Raw genomic sequence first — 17,871 nt, forward strand, 5'->3', positions numbered from 1 at the left:
TGTGATAGACTGCATCCAGTTTGCTGAGTAGACTGTTGGAGGCTGTTTAGTAAATGACATCGCCGAAGTCGAGGATCGGTAGGATAGTCAGTTTTGCGAGGGTATGTTTGGCAGCATGAGTGAAGGATGCTTTGTTAGGAAGCCTATTCTAGATTTAAATTTGGATTGGAGATGCTTAATGTGAGTCTGGAAAGAGAGTTTACAGTCTAGCCAGACACCTCTGTATTTGTAGTTGTCCACATATTCTAAGTCAGAACTATCCAGAGTAGTGATGCTAGTCGGGCTGGCGTGTGTTGGCAGCGATCGGTTGAAGATCATCGGTTGAAGATCATCGGTTGAAGATCATCGGTTGAAGATCACCGGTTGAAGAGCATGTATTTAGTTTTACTAGCATTTAAGAGCAGTTGGAGGCCAAGAAAGGAGTGTTGTATGGCATTGAAGCTCGTTTGGAGGTTTGTTAACACAGTGTCCAACGAAGGGTCTGATGTATACAGAATGCTGTCGTCTGAGTAGAGGTGGATGAATGAATAAACCGCAGCAAGAGCGACATCATTGATTTATACAGAGAAAAGAGTCCGCCCGAGAATTGAACCCTGTCGTACCCCCATAGAGACTGCCAGAGGTCCGGACAACAGGCTCTGACACACTGAACTCTATCTGAGATGTAGTTGGTGAACCAGCCGAGGCAGTCATCTGAAAAACCAAGGCTGTTGAGTCTGCCGATAAGAATACAGTAATTGACAAAGTCGAAAGCTTTAGCCAGGTCGATGAAGACGGCTGCACAGTACTGTCTTTTATCGATGGCGGTTATGATATCGTTTAGTACCTTGAGGTGCACCCATGACCAGCTCGGAAACTGGATTGCACAGCGGAGAAGGTACGGTGGGATTCGAAATGGTCAGTGATCTGTTTGTTAACTTGGCTTTCGAAGACTTTAGAAGGGCAGGATGGATATAGATTTGTAACAGTTTTGGTATAGAGTGTCACCCCCTTTGAAGAGGGGGATGACAGGGGCAGCTTTCCAATCTTTAGGAATGTCGCATGATACCAAAGAGAGGTTGCAACAAAAATAGAGGGTCCAGATTGTCTAGCCCAGCTGATTTGTACAGGTCCAGGTTTTGCAGCTCTTTGCAGCTTTGCAGCACTTTCAGAACATCAGCTATCTGGATTTTGGCAAAGGAGGCTTGGGCAAGTACCTGAGGGGGGTGCGGAGCTGTTGGCCGGGGTTGAGGTAGCCAGGAGAAAAGCATGGCGAGCCGTTGAGAAATGCTTATTGAAATTCTCGATTATCGTGGATTTATCGATGGTGTTTCCTAGCCTCAGTGCAGTGGGCAGGAGGTGCTCTTATTCTCCATGGACTTTACAGTGTCACAAAACTTTTTGGTGTTAGAGCTACAGGACCCACATTTCTGTTTGAAAAAGCTAGTTAGCCTTTGCTTTCCTAACTGGCTGTGTGTATTGGTTCCTGACTTCCCTGAAAAGTTGCGTATCGCGGGGACTATTCGATGCTAGTGCAGTACGCCACAGGATGTTTTTGTGCTAGTCGAGGGCAGTCAGGTCTGGACTGAAGCAAGGGCTATATCTGTTCTTAGTTCTAAATTTATTGAAAGGGGCATGCTTATTTTAGATGGTGAGGAAATGACTTATAAAGAACAACCAGGCATCCTCTACTGACGGCATGAGGTCAATATCCTTCCAGGATACCCGGGCCATGCGAGTGTAGCGAAATGCTTGTGCTTCTAGTTCCGACAATGCAGTAATAACCAACGAGTAATCTAACTAACAATTCCAAAACTACTACCTTATACACACAAGTGTAAAGGGATAAAGAATATGTACATAAAGATATATGAATGAGTGATGGTACAGAGCGGCATAGACAAGATGCAGTAGATGGTATCGAGTACAGTATATACATATGAGATGAGTATGTAAACAAAGTGGCACAGTTAAAGTGGCTAGTGATACATGTATTACATAAAGATGCAGTAGATGATATAGAGTACAGTATATACGTATACATATGAGATAAATAATGTAGGGTATGTAAACATTATATTAAGTAGCATTGTTTAAAGTGGCTAGTGATATATTTTACATCATTTCCCATCAATTCCCATTATTAAAGTGGCTGGAGTTGAGTCAGTGTGTTGGCAGCAGCCACTCAATGTTAGTGGTGGCTGTTTAACAGTCTGACGGACTTGAGATAGAAGCTGTTTTTCAGTCTCTCGGTCCCAGCTTTGATGCACCTGTACTGACCTCGCCTTCTGGATGATAGCGGGGTGAACAGGCAGTGGCTCGGGTGGTTGTTGTCCTTGATGATCTTTATGGCCTTCCTGTGACATCGGGTGGTGTAGGTGTCCTGGAGGGGAGGTAGTTTGCCCCCGGTGATGCGTTTTTCAGACCTCACTACCCTCTGGAGAGCCTTACGGTTGTGGGCGGAGCAGTTGCCGTACCAGGTGGTGATACAGCCGCTGCCTGGTACTGCGGGTACGATGGGTTTAGTTATGTGTTCTAATTTAGTCTAGATAGATGGGTTTAGTTATGTGTTCTAATACAGTCTAGGTAGACGGGTTTGGGTTAGTTATCTTTATTCCTATACAGGCTAGATAGATGGGTTTAGTTATGTGTTCTAATACAGTCCAGATAGATGGGTTTTGGTTAGTTGTCTGCCTTCAAATACAGTCTAGGTAGATGGGTTTAGTTGTGTGTTCCAATACAGTCTAGGTAGATGGGTTTAGTTATGTGTTCTAATACAGTCTAGGTAGATGGGTTTAGTTATCTTTATTCCAATACAGTCTAGGTAGATGGGTTTAGTTATCTTTATTCCAATACAGTCTAGGTAGATGGGTTTAGTTATGTGTTCTAATACAGTCTAGGTAGATGGGTTTAGTTATCTTTATTCCAATACAGTCTAGGTAGATGGGTTTAGTTATCTTTATTCCAATACAGTCTAGGTAGATGGGTTTAGTTATGTGTTCTAATACAGTCTAGGTAGATGGGTTTAGTTATCTTTATTCCAATACAGTCTAGGTAGATGGGTTTAGTTATCTTTATTCCAATACAGTCTAGGTAGATGGGTTTAGTTATGTGTTCCAATACAGTCTAGGTAGATGGGTTTAGTTATGTGTTCTAATACAGTCTAGGTAGATGGGGTTAGTTATCTTTATTCCAATACAGTCTAGGTAGATGGGTTTAGTTATCTTTATTCCAATACAGTCTAGGTAGATGGGTTTAGTTATGTGTTCCAATACAGTCTAGGTAGATGGGTATAGTTATGTGTTCTAATACAGTCTAGGTAGATGGGTTTAGTTATGTGTACTAATACAGTCTAGGTAGATGGGTTTAGTTATGTGTTCAAATACTGTCTAGGTAAATGGGTTTAGTTATGTGTTCTAATACAGTCTAGGTAAATGGGTTTGGGTTAGTTTTCTGTGTTAAAATGTACTATATGTAGATGGGTTTGGGTTAGGTATTTGTGTTCAAATACAGTCAAGGTAGATGGGTTTAGTTGTGTGTTCTAATACAGTCTAAGAAAGAGGGTGTTTGTTATGTTTTCTAAAACAGTCTAGGTAGATGGGTTTAGTTGTGTGTTCTAATGCTGTCTAGGTAGATGGGTTTCGGTTAGATATCTGTGTTCCAACACAGTCTAAGTAGCTGGGTTTGGATTAGTTATCTTTGTTCAAATTTAGTGTAGGTAGATGGGTTTGGGTTAGTTATTTGTGCACATACAGTAGTGTGCCCTTCAAACCACAAACACTAAAGCCCCAGGCACGCACAAACACACAAGTACACACAATAGAATATCATAGAATATCTTCATTGTCCATTTAAATATTTCATCAAATATTATTAATTTGATAACATGTGGAACGATACCAGTCATCAGTCAATCATCAGAATGACTTCTGTTTATATCTTTCCCACTAACAAGGTCACTTTTGTGATCTTCCACCTTCAGAAACCCCCTGCTTTCAAGGCTGAGGCTTTCTTGAAGGTGTGACACAGTCATCATCAGGCTGAGTTCAGTGCAAACAGTTGTCAAAAGAACCAGTTTAGTCAGTAGGTAGTTATGACAGTTAACCTGTAAATAGACAGTAGATGTTATGACAGTTCACTGCCACCCTATGACCTCTGTTGTCTCTGCTAGTCAACATGATGGCTGCTTCTTGGTAACTTGGTAACTGAGTCCCTTCCCATCTCTCTTCCAACCCCGCTAATGAGGTAGGCTACGTTCCAGGCTGACTACATTGAAGTCGCCTGCCAGATCTCACAACTCCTGGATAGATATGGAACATACATGTATCAGCTAACCACATCATATGCTGTAGCAATCTGATACCACACTGCACAGTCAATGAAGCTTCAGGTTACCTTTGTCGATATCATTGAATCTTTCCTTAAATCTAAATATATTTGTAGTTCATTCTAATTATAACCTAAGAACAGACACATTTTCTTGAAGTGAGATGAAATGCATATCTTTATGATTGATGTACAGGTAGTGGATACATAGGACATGGGATTTAATCATGCTCAATTGTAATTTTTTTAAATCAAAAGCTGGAGTGCACATGCTGAAAATATAATCAAATTACAAATCACATTACATTTTTTATTGCACAAAAATAATCGTATTATTAATCTGAGGAAGTAATGTGGGATTAACCATTTAACAGGATCATTACACCTGAGAGCTGAGAAAGATATCTTTGTTTCAGATGACTTCCCGTTGTACATTGGTGATGGGATGATCAGTACTATACAGAACATAATTAAAGAGCATTATGTTGCCTGTAGCAGCTGTTTTGTTGATTGTAAAACATAAAAATAACTTATTTTCTGATTTATTTTGGCACCAATTTGCAGTTCAATTCTTCCAAACTACAGTGGCCACTAATGTGTAGATGACTTCACACCACAGTTCATTCTCTGGTGACTTCTTCTGGATGTTGGTCACTGTGAATACCTCATAGGGAGGAATTAAGACTTCTCTCTCTCCTGTAAATACAGAGTAATGTGATATGTCAGCTCCAAAACACGTGGAGATCTTCAAGCAGGATGTCGCTCCAAATGAATCTCTGCCTATTTTCTTGCCTATAGTGCTCAAAGTGAAGCTACCGAAACTGATATTTTGTACTGATCAAAATACACTTTGGTTCCACGATAGGAGGTAGTGCTGAGCGATTAGTCTTTTTTGAGGTTGGTTTGGTTTCAGTTTGACAATAAAAAATAGTTGTATTATTTTTTAAACAATACACTATGCGTTATGTAGGTTGAATGATGTAACACATAATAAGACTATTAGTAAAAGTCCCATGATGGTAGTGACTGACCATTACTTGTTATCACTTAATAATTTTTAACCAACATTTATTCACATTACTTTAATTAAATATTTCTGTTACATTGGTTTTATTTTATGACTTCAGTATGTCATTCCATGTCATCATCTCATCTCTATAGAGCTGCTGCCTATACTGTCTGACAAAATCACTATTTTAGTGTTGTAAATATATGAACACTATTGTGACAATGAACACAGTTAGTAGCTTCATGTAGCAGTAGCCTGTATCTATTGCTTTACAATTCAGGTCACTCTTCCATTTCCCAGTGCTCTTTAGCGTGTAGACGACTTCACACCACAGGTTACTGACTGCTGACTTTGTCTGGATGTTGGTCACTTTGAATACCTCATAGGGAGGAATCAAAACTTCCCCCTCGTTTGCATATGCAGAGTAATATGTCAAGTTAACACCAAAACATGCGTTGATCTCAAAGCAGGATGTGTCTCCGAAATCGTATGAAGTCTTATGTAAAGAACTTGAGGCAAAATAACCAAAGCGCATTTCTTTGTTGACAACATCCTGATCAAAAGTTACATTGGTTCTACGGTAGGTGGTCCAACATGTTGTTTGACTTTGTTTGAGAATCTGCATGGCATCAGTCAGATAGAAGTGCAGGGAATGGTACTGGAATGATGTTCCATAACCATACCTGCCTTGTCTAACTGCTTTGTTGAAGTCTATGTAGATGGATTCAGAAGGAGGTTGGGGTTTGTTATTTGTGTACAAATACATAGAGACGGAATGCACTTTCTGCAGACCATCTGTTGGAATGGATGCATGTTTCTCTGCTATGTCCCAGGCTCTTCTGAAGTTAGTGGTGGTGTTGTTCTCATGTGGGAGGTAGTAGTCATCCACCCTCTTAAAGGCTTCGTCTCTGCAGCCATCGTATTTGTCATCAACGGAATCAGGTGCCATGTCCAGTGGGAAAACCTTGTTCTGTAACAGTAACATTCTTTAGTGACATTCTCCTGATACAGACCTAACAGGTTCCTACTTGGGTGATGAGTTGTTTACCAAACCCGTATTGGACACAGTTTCCTGTTTGTGAGGCTAAATGTGAGGAAAACGAGTATTAAGTCTTGTGTGTTGGTCTGTTGTTTTATGTCAATGTGCACAATGAAAGTACAACATAAAGCCACCGCCCAAGTCCTGAAGCAGGAGGCCGAAGATATGATCCACAATAGTTTTTCCTGCATAGCTCAGGGCGTAAGTCAAAACAACATGAAGACTATTCAGAGGCATTGCCCATAACATTTAAGGACTCTCTTTTCTTGTTAGAAACAACAGTAGTGGGACACTATCTTCTCTTCTTATGTCTCTGTAAAAGGAGGACATGTTCAACTTTATTTTTTAATGAACCCTGCTGGTGTTAAATGTAAAGTTCTATGAGTGAATATTTTATTGGCTTTTCATTTACTCAACTTGATTTCCTGATTTGAAATAATTTATTATAATCAGGGTAAATAAACTAAACTAGGTAAATTAAATATTAAGTGTGAGGTTATATTTTTCTTAGTGTACCTGTTTCACCAGTCCAAAGTAAAGACAGAGAATCAACATCAAGACAAAGATTCTGTTTGTCTTCTTCTCAGTGCCCGTCACATCTAAAGATGAGAACCAAACCAGTGAAATGATGCAAAGTTACAGATACATACACAACTGTTGTCAGCATAAAACATAATTAAAACATCTCACCATCAATTCAGAGATATCCACCACCCATGTTGCAGAAGTTGTTGACCTCAAATCTACAGCATGTTCCAAATATAATCAAACGTTAAAAAGAATGAAATTAACTCTTAATTCAACAACCCAAGTGATACAACAACAATAAGTGATCCCTGTTCGTAAGACTGGAATAAAAGATCACATCCTGTCAAATGGAGAATCATCACCTGTACTCTGTACTACATCCTGTCAAATGGAGAATCATTACCTGTACTCTGTACTACATCCTGTCAAATGGAGAATCATTACCTGTACTCTGTACTACATCCTGTCAAATGGAGAATCATTACCTGTACTCTGTACTACATCCTGTCAAATGGAGAATCATTACCTGTACACTGTACTACATCCTGTCAAATGGAGAATCATCACCTGTACTCTGTACTACATCCTGTCAAATGGAGAATCATCACCTGTACTCTGTACTACATCCTGTCAAATGGAGAATCATCACCTGTACTCTGTACTACATCCTGTCAAATGGAGAATCATCACCTGTACTCTGTACTACATCCTGTCAAATGGAGAATCATCACCTGTACTCTGTACTACATCCTGTCAAATGGAGAATCATTACCTGTACTCTGTACTACATCCTGTCAAATGGAGAATCATCACCTGTACTCTGTACTAGTACTGTGACTGGTGATGCAAGGAGCTCTTCAAACAAATTCTTCTTTCGGTGGATCAGTTCTCTCAGTCATCCCAGTCATGTGTTTCTTTAAATAGCTGTGATAATGATGATCCATCCCATGGTGACGTTGAGGTCTCGACTGAAAGACAACCTTAAAGTTACTTTCTCTTTCAATTTGGATAAATCTTTAACTTAATTTTCTTCATTACAATGTAATATATTATTGTGATAGTGAGGTATGGTCATACTAGACATAATTTTGCTCAAATTCGTATTATATGTGTACGTAGCCAGAAGGGGAATTGTCAAAGGTTACCAGAGTAACTACATTGGCAGGGAGTGTCAGTTGTCGCTAAGCTTCGTCTGCCAATCATGTTCTCAGCTGGTGAGATTCTGACCTCTTGTGCCCACAGTGCATCATGTCAAGACGATGATTTAGGCAGTTTCCCAATGACTCTCAAACAGCTTCCTATTGTTGATTCCTTTACCTTGTTATGTCAGTGTGAGACCTGGATGTTTTCCCCACAGAAACTCATTACCTTCTATTTCATCTCCATCATATTGCTTTCATATGGCAAGGTCTTTCAGATCTGTGGTGGTTACAAAGGAACGATGACGGAGACAAGGAAAGAGGACAAGGAAAGGAATGAATCAGATTGGGACGTGACCTATGTGTGTTTGGAATCACAGCGGCTGACTGTGTAGTTAAAGCTGGAGTCCAGCCACTGCAGAGGTAGCACCTAATCCAACAACTATACTGTATATGTACAGTGATGTCTGTTTGCACAGATAATTACAGCTCACATTCTAACACACACACACACACACACACACACACACACACACACACACACACACACACACACACACACACACACACACACACACACACACACTCTCTTTCTTTTGTCTCCATAACATAGCATTCTGTCGTTCAGAATGTCAACACACTGGACACACCCAAACACGTATGCACATTAAGTGGATGTTAACAGTTGTCCCTGTGGGTGATTGTGTCATAACAGCAAACGCCTTGAGAAGGAGGATACATTGACACACAATCACATATTTCTACAGATTCTGAAGTGGGGGTCAATGTTCTCTCAAGAATTCTGGAGAACAGAATGTTGGATGTCTGCATTCCAGCAACGTTCAGCAAGCATTCTGATGTGTTTGGATAAAATGGTTCCATTGTTGTACATCTGACCTGGGTCACTAAAGTTACAATCATTGATGTTGTAGTCATACAAGTCATACAGTGTTGCTGGTGCCGTGTAATCTAGCAAAGGTGAAGCACATTGACGGTGCTTCCTGGGTTGAGAATTGAGGTCCTGTTTGGATTAGTTGATAACAGCGTGGTCCTAGCAATGTAAGGGTGGTGGGTTTGATTCCCGCCGGAGTCACATATCCTAAACTCAAAATGTATACACTCACTGTACTGTAAATCACTTTGGATTAAAGAGGTTGCTAAAATTGTTATGTTAATAACAGACTTCCGTTAAAATATCATGAAAAAACGACGTATTTTCACATTCAGTATCAGTCCTGATTCAACCACAGTGTGTAGAGTACAGCATGTAACAATACTGTATATCACATACAGTATCAGTCCTGATTCAATCAGTGTGTAGAGTACAGTATGTAACAATACTGTATATCACATACAGTATCAGTCCTGATTCAATCACAGTGTGTAGAGTACAGTATGTAACAATACTGTATATCACATACAGTATCAGTCCTGATTCAATCACAGTGTGTAGAGTACAGCATGTAACAATACTGTATATCACCTAGTTAGAAGACATGTTTAACTTTCATGTGATACTATGCAAAAAGGTACTGTAAGATGTTGTGTTGTCAGGATACAGCCCTGATTCTCCACTCTGTTCCTGATGTTGTGTTGTCAGGATACAGCCCTGATTCTCCACTCTGTTCCTGATGTTGTGTTGTCAGGATACAGCCCTGATTCTCCACTCTGTTCCTGATGTTGTGTTGTCAGGATACAGCCCTGATTCTCCACTCTGTTCCTGATGTTGTGTTGTCAGGATACAGCCCTGATTCTCCACTCTGTTCCTGATGTTGTGTTGTCAGGATACAGCCCTGATTCTCCACTCTGTTCCTGATGTTGTGTTGTCAGGATACAGCCCTGATTCTCCACTCTGTTCCTGATGTTGTGTTGTCAGGATACAGCCCTGATTCTTCACTCTGTTCCTGATGTTGTGTTGTCAGGATACAGCCCTGATTCTCCACTCTGTTCCTGATGTTGTGTTGTCAGGATACAGCCCTGATTCTCCACTCTGTTCCTGATGTTGTGTTGTCAGGATACAGCCCTGATTCTCCACTCTGTTCCTGATGTTGTGTTGTCAGGCTACAGTCATGATTCTCCACTCTGTTCCTGATGTTGTGTTGTCAGGATATAGCCATGATTCTCCACTCTGTTCCTGATGTTGTGTTGTCAGGATACAGCCCTGATTCTCCACTCTGTTCCTGATGTTGTGTTGTCAGGATACAGCCCTGATTCTCCACTCTGTTCCTGATGTTGTGTTGTCAGGATACAGCCCTGATTCTCCACTCTGTTCCTGATGTTGTGTTGTCAGGATACAGCCCTGATTCTCCACTCTGTTCCTGATGTTGTGTTGTCAGGATACAGCCCTGATTCTCCACTCTGTTCCTGATGTTGTGTTGTCAGGATACAGCCCTGATTCTCCACTCTGTTCCTGATGTTGTGTTGTCAGGATACAGCCCTGATTCTCCACTCTGTTCCTAATGTTGTGTTGTCAGGATACAGCCCTGATTCTCCACTCTGTTCCTGATGTTGTGTTGTCAGGATACAGCCCTGATTCTCCACTCTGTTCCTGATGTTGTGTTGTCAGGATATAGCCCTGATTCTCCACTCTGTTCCTGATGTTGTGTTGTCAGGATACAGCCCTGATTCTCCACTCTGTTCCTGATGTTGTGTTGTCAGGATACAGCCATGATTCTCCACTCTGTTCCTGATGTTGTGTTGTCAGGCTACAGCCATGATTCTCCACTCTGTTCCTGATGTTGTGTTGTCAGGATACAGCCCTGATTCTCCACTCTGTTCCTGATGTTGTGTTGTCAGGATACAGCCCTGATTCTCCACTCTGTTCCTGTAACTGGTAGTCTATTTGTGTATTTAATTGTATTTAACATTTATTTCTACAGGTTATTCTTGTTGGGATACATTTTAAAAGAGAGACCTGTTATCTTGTTCCAGGACTGTGTTGTTCCATGGTTTTTAAGTGACAGTTAGTCTGGTTGAATTGTCTGTCATCACCAGCTCTGAGTAGACAGCAGATACCTCCATACCCAAACAACATGAAGTGTCTGTCATCACCACCTCTGAGTAGACAGCAGATACCTCCATACCCAAACAACATGAAGTGTCTGTCATCACCACCTCTGAGAAGACAGCAGATACCTCCATACCAAAACAACATGAAGTGTCTGTCATCACCACCTCTGAGTAGACAGCAGATACCTCCATACCAAAACAACATGAAGTGTCTGTCATCACCACCTCTGAGTAGACAGCAGATACCTCCATACCCAAACAACATGAAGTGTCTGTCATCACCACCTCTGAGTAGACAGCAGATACCTCCATACCAAAACAACATGAAGTGTCTGTCATCACCACCTCTGAGTAGACAGCAGATACCTCCATACCTAAACAATATGAAGTGTCTGTCATCACCACCTCTGAGTAGACAGCAGATACCTCCATACCCAAACAACATGAAGTGTCTGTCATCACCACCTCTGAGTAGACAGCAGATACCTCCATTCCAAAACAACATGAAGTGTCTGTCATCACCACCTCTGAGTAGACAGCAGATACCTCCATACCCAAACAACATGAAGTGTCTGTCATCACCACCTCTGAGTAGACAGCAGATACCTCCATTCCAAAACAACATGAAGTGTCTGTCATCACCACCTCTGAGTAGACAGCAGATACCTCCATACCAAAACAACATGAAGTGTCTGTCATCACCACCTCTGAGTAGACAGCAGATACCTCCATACCCAAACAACATGAAGTGTCTGTCATCACCACCTCTGAGTAGACAGCAGATACCTCCATACCCAAACAACATGAAGTGTCTGTCATCACCACCTCTGAGTAGACAGCAGATACCTCCATACCCAAACAACATGACGTGTCTGTCATCACCACCTCTGAGTAGACAGCAGATACCTCCATACCCAAACAACATGAAGTGTCTGTCATCACCACCTCTGAGTAGACAGCAGATACCTCCATACCCAAACAACATGAAGTGTCTGTCATCACCACCTCTGAGTAGACAGCAGATACCTCCATACCTAAACAACATGAAGTGTCTGTCATCACCACCTCTGAGTAGACAGCAGATATCTCCATACCAAAACAACGTGAAGTGTCTGTCATCACCACCTCTGAGAGATTTCCCATAGAGTTCCAGTACTTGATCCCAGTGTGGTCTGACTCTCTGATGTGTGTGTTGTAATTCCCAGCTGGCCCTCACGGTGGTGCCACCCTCCTCTGAGATCTACGTGTTCACTGATGCTCCTGCTAAAGACAATGCACTGGAGCACACACACACCCACACGCACACGCACACACAGACACACACACACACACACACACACACATACATACACACACACACCACTGGAGGCTGGTCTGACATGCTATAGGAGGGCAGGTTCATTGTAACGGCTGGAATGGAATAAATGGAACAGTACCAAACACATCAAATATATGGAAACCCCATTACAACGAGCCCATCCTCCTATAGCTCCTCCCACCATCCTCCACTGACTGTCACCAGCCTCATTGAGAGAACCAAGTCTGTGGTTGCTTGGGCTTTCACTACTGTGTATCTCTCTATCTTTCCTTTATCTTTCTCACTGTATCTCTCTCCTTCTCTCTCTCTCTCTCTCTTTATCTCTCTCGCTCGCTCTCTGCATTTCAATGTATCTTTTTTCCATTCTCACATATTTTCATTACTTTCCTACACACCAATCCTTTATTCTGTCATGAACATTTCTCTACCTCTCCCCTCCTCTCCTCTCCTCCATCTTCCTCTCCTCTCCTCTCCTCTCCTCTCCTCTCCTCTCCTCTCCTCTCCTCTCCTCTCCTCTCCTCTCCTCTCCTCTCCTCTCCTCTCCTCTCCTCTCCTCTCCTCTCCTCTCCTCTCCTCTCCTCTCTAACTCCTCTCCTCTACTCTCTCTAACTCCTCTCCACTCCTCTCTCTCCTCTCCTCTCTACCACTCCTTTCCTCCCTCTACATCTCCTCTCCACTCCACCTCTCATATCCTATCTCTCCTCTCCTTTCTCCACCTCTCCTCTCCTCTCTCCACCTCTCCACTCCTCTCTCTAACTCTCCTCTCTCTAACTCTCCTCTCTCTACCTCTCCTCTCTCTACCTATCCACCTCTCCCCTCTCCTCTCCTCTCCTCTCTCTATCTCTGACCTCTCTACCTCTGACCTCTCTACCTCTGACCTCTCTACCTCTGACCTCTCCACCTCTGACCTCTCCACCTCTGACCTCTCTACCTGTGCCCTCTCTACCTCTCCTCTCTCTACCTCTCCTCTCTCTATCTCTCCCGTCTCTACTTCTCCTCCACTCTCTCTACCTCTCCTCTCTACCTTTCCTTTCCTCTCCTCTCTCTACCTCTCGTTTCCTCTCTCTACCTCTCCTCTCTACCTCTCGTTTCCTCTCTCTACCTCTCCTCCTCTACCTCTCCTCTCTACCTTTCCTTTCCTCTCCTCTCCCTACCTCTAATTGCATCTCTCTGCCTCTCCTGTCTCTACCTTTCCTCCTCAGGTGACCTTCATGTTGAATGATAACCTACGCTCCAGTTGCCATTGTCGTAGGCATTGTGTGGATGGAGTCAGGACATTGACATCAGGCCATTGAGGTCACCAGGCCATTGAGGTCCACCAGCGTCATCGAGGACACCTCTGCTGCAGCACAGATATGGTACTGTCTTGAATTACAGGGTATTGACCAATGTCCTCCAGCTCAGTGGTCAAAGAGGGCCGTCCTCTAACAGGTAACAAAAAATCCCAGAAGTAACTTGTCAGGGGAGGTTGGATTTATTAAAATGTTGTTGTCAGGGAAAATTACGTAAGGGGGATTGGGAAGGCTATATGAGTTACAGGATGTCTTAGACATTATGCAGAACCTGGGGAGAGCTATCATATGCTGTTATACTACACTCTTTACCAACTTCTGCCTACAATTTTTATTACTAAAGGAGTATTTTTCAATACTTAAACAAAGAGTCTGTGTTTCCTTTCCATTACTAATGTATGTTTGATAATTATATAGACCTGATCATTTGTTGAAGAAATTGACCTACAAAGGCCTCGGGGTCAGGGGTAGAAGTCAACGGAACCCTGCAGTCGCTAGGCGGCACCGGTGGCGGCGACTTCCTGGTTACCATGGCCAGGGTCCTGCAGTGGGAGTTTGTGGTGCGTCTGAGGGGAGAAGACCATGCAGCCGAAAAGAGTCGGATTTTAAAACGTTGTTGCTATTGAACATGCCAAACGAATAAAGGCATTTTAATTAGTACAGTGGGGCAAAAAAGTATTTAGTCAGCCACCAATTGTGCAAGTTCTCCCACTTAAAAAGATGAGAGAGGCCTGTAATTTTCATCAAAGGTACACTTCAACCCTGACAGACAATTTTTTTTTTTTATCAGAAAATCACATTGTAGGATTTTTTATGAATTTATTTGCAAATTCTAGTGGAAAATAAGTATTTGGTCAATAACAAAAGTTTATCTCAATATTTTGTTATATACCCTTTGTTGGCAATGACAGAGGTCAAACGTTTTCACAAGGTTTTCACACACTGTTGCTGGTATTTTGGCCCATTCCTCCATGCAGATCTACTCTGGAGCAGTGATGTTTTGGGGCTGTTGCTGGGCACACAGACTTTCAACTCCCTCCAAAGATTTTCTATGGGGTTGAGATCTGGAGACTGGCTAGGCCACTCCAGGACCTTGAAATGCTTCTTACGAAGCCACTCCTTCGTTGCCCGGGCGGTGTGTTTGGGATCATTGTCATGCTGAAAGACCCAGCCTCGTTTCATCTTCAATGCCCATGCTGATGGAAGGAGGTTTTCACTCAAAATCTCACGATACATGGCTCCATTCATTCTTTCCTTTACATGGATCAGTCGTCCTGGTCCCTTTCCAGAAAGACAGCCCCAAAGCATGATGTTTCCACCCCCATGCTTCACAGTAGGTATGGTGTTCTTTGGATGCAACTCAGCATTCTTTGTCCTCCAAACACGACGAGTTGAGTTTTTACCAAAAAGTTATATTATGGTTTCATCTGACCATATGACATTCTCCCAATCTTCTTCTGGATCATCCAAATGCTCTCTAGCAAACTTCAGACGGGCCTGGACATGTACTGGCTTAAGCAGGGGGACACGTCTGGCACTGCAGGATTTGAGTCCCTGGCGGCGTAGTGTGTTACTGATGGTAGGCTTTGTTACTTTGGTCCCAGCTCTCTGCAGGTCATTCACTAGGTCCCCCACCCCCATGTGGTTCTGGGATTTTTGCTCACCGTTCTTGTGATAATTTTGACCCCACGGGGGGAGATTGCGTGGAGCCCCAGATCGAGGGAGATTATCAGTGGTCTTGTATGTCTTCTTGCTCCCACAGTTGATTTCTTCAAACCAAGCTGCTTACCTATTGCAGATTCAGTCTTCCCAGCCTGGTGCAGGTCTACAATATTGTTTCTGGTGTCCTTTGACAGCTCTTTGGTCTTGGCCATAGTGGAGTTTGGAGTGTGACTGTTAGAGGTTGTGGACAGGTGTCTTTTATACTGATGACAAGTTCAAACAGGTGCCATTAATACAGGTAACGAGTGGAGGACAGACAAGCCTTTTAAAGAAGAAGTTACAGGTCTGTGAGAGCCAGAAATCTTGCTTGTTTGTAGGTGACCAAATACTTATTTTCCACCATATTTTGCAAATAAATTCATTAAAAATCCTACAATGTGATTTTCAGGTTTTTTTTTCTCATTTTGTCTGTCATAGTTGAGGTGTACCTATGATGAAAATTACAGGCCTCATCTTTTTAAGTGGGAGAACTTGCACAATTGGTGGCTGACTAAATACTTTTTTGCCCCACTGTATATGAAGAGTGCCTTAGTCCTCCTTCCTTTTTAAAGTTTATGATCCAAATTTTTTTTTTAAAGGCCTCCTTTCCACATATCGTCTCTCTGGTCACTGATTTGAAAGGACTTGGTTTGTGTAAGATACCTGCTCTACTGGTCAGAGATGGTGCTACCGCTACTACCACTACCACCACAACCACCACCACTAATACCACCACTAATACCACCACTACCACCACCAGTACCACGACAACCACCACTACCACCACCAGTACCACCACAACCACCACTACCACTACCACAAACACCACAACCACCACTACCACCACTACCACAACCACCACCACTACCACCATCACCACTACCACCACTACCACAACCACCACCACTACCACCCCTACCACCACTACCACCAGTACCTCTGATGTCTGACTATGCTCTTCTCTTTCTCTCACTCTCTCACTCTCTTACTCACTCACTCTCTCTTCCACTGTCTCCCCCCCAGTGCGGGGTCATCAGTGTCTCGTCCAACTGCCCGGTAGTGCCTCTACTGGCAGCATCTGCCAACCTCACCGATGGTAGCAACGGGAAGTGCATCGACCAAGTCACAATATGCCAGGGCAATGAGACTTCTACGGCGGTGGGCACCAGGGACAAGAACGTGACCCGTGTAGCCTACAGCGCAAACTGTTGTTCAAAGAAGGTAGAGCTGGTGGTAGGGGACAGGGCAGGCAACGTGGGTGTGTGTCTGGGCTCAGTGAAGGACTCGGTGGGGGTGGTTGGGAACTCTGCAGCCCAGGTACTACATCCACCCAGATCTCTGTCACCAACACTACAGCTGTACCTGTAGTTAGTACTACATCCACCCAGGTCTCTGTCACCAACACTACAGCTGTACCTGTAGTTAGTACTACATCCACCCATGTCTCTATCACCAACACTACAGCTGTACCTGTAGTTAGTACTACATCCACCCAGGTCTCTGTCACCAACACTACAGCTGTAACTGTAGTTAGTACTACATCCACCCAGGTCTCTATCACTAACACTACAGCTGTACCTGTAGTTAGTACTACACCCACCCAGGTCTCTGTCACCAACACTACAGCTGTAACTGTAGTTAGTACTACATCCACCCAGGTCTCTGTCACCAACACTACAGCTGTACCTGTAGTTAGTACTACATCCACCCAGGTCTCTGTCACAAACACTACAGCTGTACCTGTAGTTAGTACTACATCCACCTAGGTCTCTGTCACAAACACTACAGCTGTACCTGTAGTTAGTATTACGTCCACCAGAGGGCCACCTTTGACTCTGTTCCTGTATCTTATATCTTCCTGGTATGATAGTGTTCTGTCCAACATCACTGTTCCCTGGACAGGAGGACTGTGTTGAGATATAGATTGGAGAAGGTGACCATATAGAGACATGGCATGATTTATATTGTCTTCAGAAAATGGTTTAACAATAACCACTGAAACAATCTCAGTCCGATAGGATGGTTAATACCAGTACCTACAGGGTTAAAAACAGTCCGCTATCACAGTTAATACCAGTACTTACAGGGTTAACAACAGTCAGATATCATGGTTAATACCAGTACCTACAGGGTTAACAACAGTCAGATATCATGGTTAATACCAGTACCTACAGGGTTAAAAACAGTCAGATATGATGGTTAATACCAGTACCTACAGGGTTAAAAACAGTCCGCTATCACAGTTAATACCAGTACTTACAGGGTTAACAACAGTCAGATATCATGGTTAATACCAGTACCTACAGGGTTAACAACAGTCAGATTTCATGGTTAATACCAGTACCTACAGGGTTAAAAACAGTCAGATATCATGGTTAATACCAGTACCTACAGGGTTAAAAACAGTCAGATATCATGGTTAATACCAGTACCTACAGGGTTAAAAACAGTCAGATATCATGGTTAATACCAGTACCTACAGGGTTAAAAACAGTCAGATATCATGGTTAATACCAGTGCCTACAGGGTTA

General features: G+C 42.8%; 2 protein-coding genes across 7 annotated transcripts in view; both read right to left on the reverse strand.

Annotated features, from left to right (window-relative positions):
• Nucleotides 1-17,871, reverse strand: part of LOC109876142 (C-type lectin domain family 4 member M-like) — a 223,449-nt gene that overhangs the window by 196,116 nt on the left and 9,462 nt on the right. The gene's annotated exons all lie outside the window — the stretch shown is intronic.
• On the reverse strand, nt 3,975-7,986 carry LOC109876143 (T-cell ecto-ADP-ribosyltransferase 1). Of its 6 annotated transcripts, none has more exons than XM_031814936.1 (4): nt 7,654-7,986; nt 7,044-7,096; nt 6,870-6,952; nt 3,976-6,284 (listed from the first exon to the last, which is right to left on the reverse strand). In XM_031814936.1, exons 3-4 carry the CDS (start codon nt 6,906-6,908, stop codon nt 5,502-5,504), a joined length of 822 nt encoding a protein of 273 aa, XP_031670796.1. In that variant the 5' UTR covers nt 6,909-6,952; nt 7,044-7,096; nt 7,654-7,986; the 3' UTR covers nt 3,976-5,501. The 6 variants fall into 6 exon arrangements, with proteins under 6 accessions (XP_031670800.1, XP_031670796.1, XP_031670799.1 ...); XM_031814939.1 differs by having other exon boundaries at nt 7,695-7,777; XM_031814938.1 differs by lacking the exon at nt 7,654-7,986 and adding an exon at nt 7,531-7,542.

The sequence above is a fragment of the Oncorhynchus kisutch genome, unplaced genomic scaffold (genome assembly GCF_002021735.2).
Source record: "Oncorhynchus kisutch isolate 150728-3 unplaced genomic scaffold, Okis_V2 Okis07a-Okis12b_hom, whole genome shotgun sequence".
NCBI lineage: Eukaryota > Metazoa > Chordata > Actinopteri > Salmoniformes > Salmonidae > Oncorhynchus > Oncorhynchus kisutch.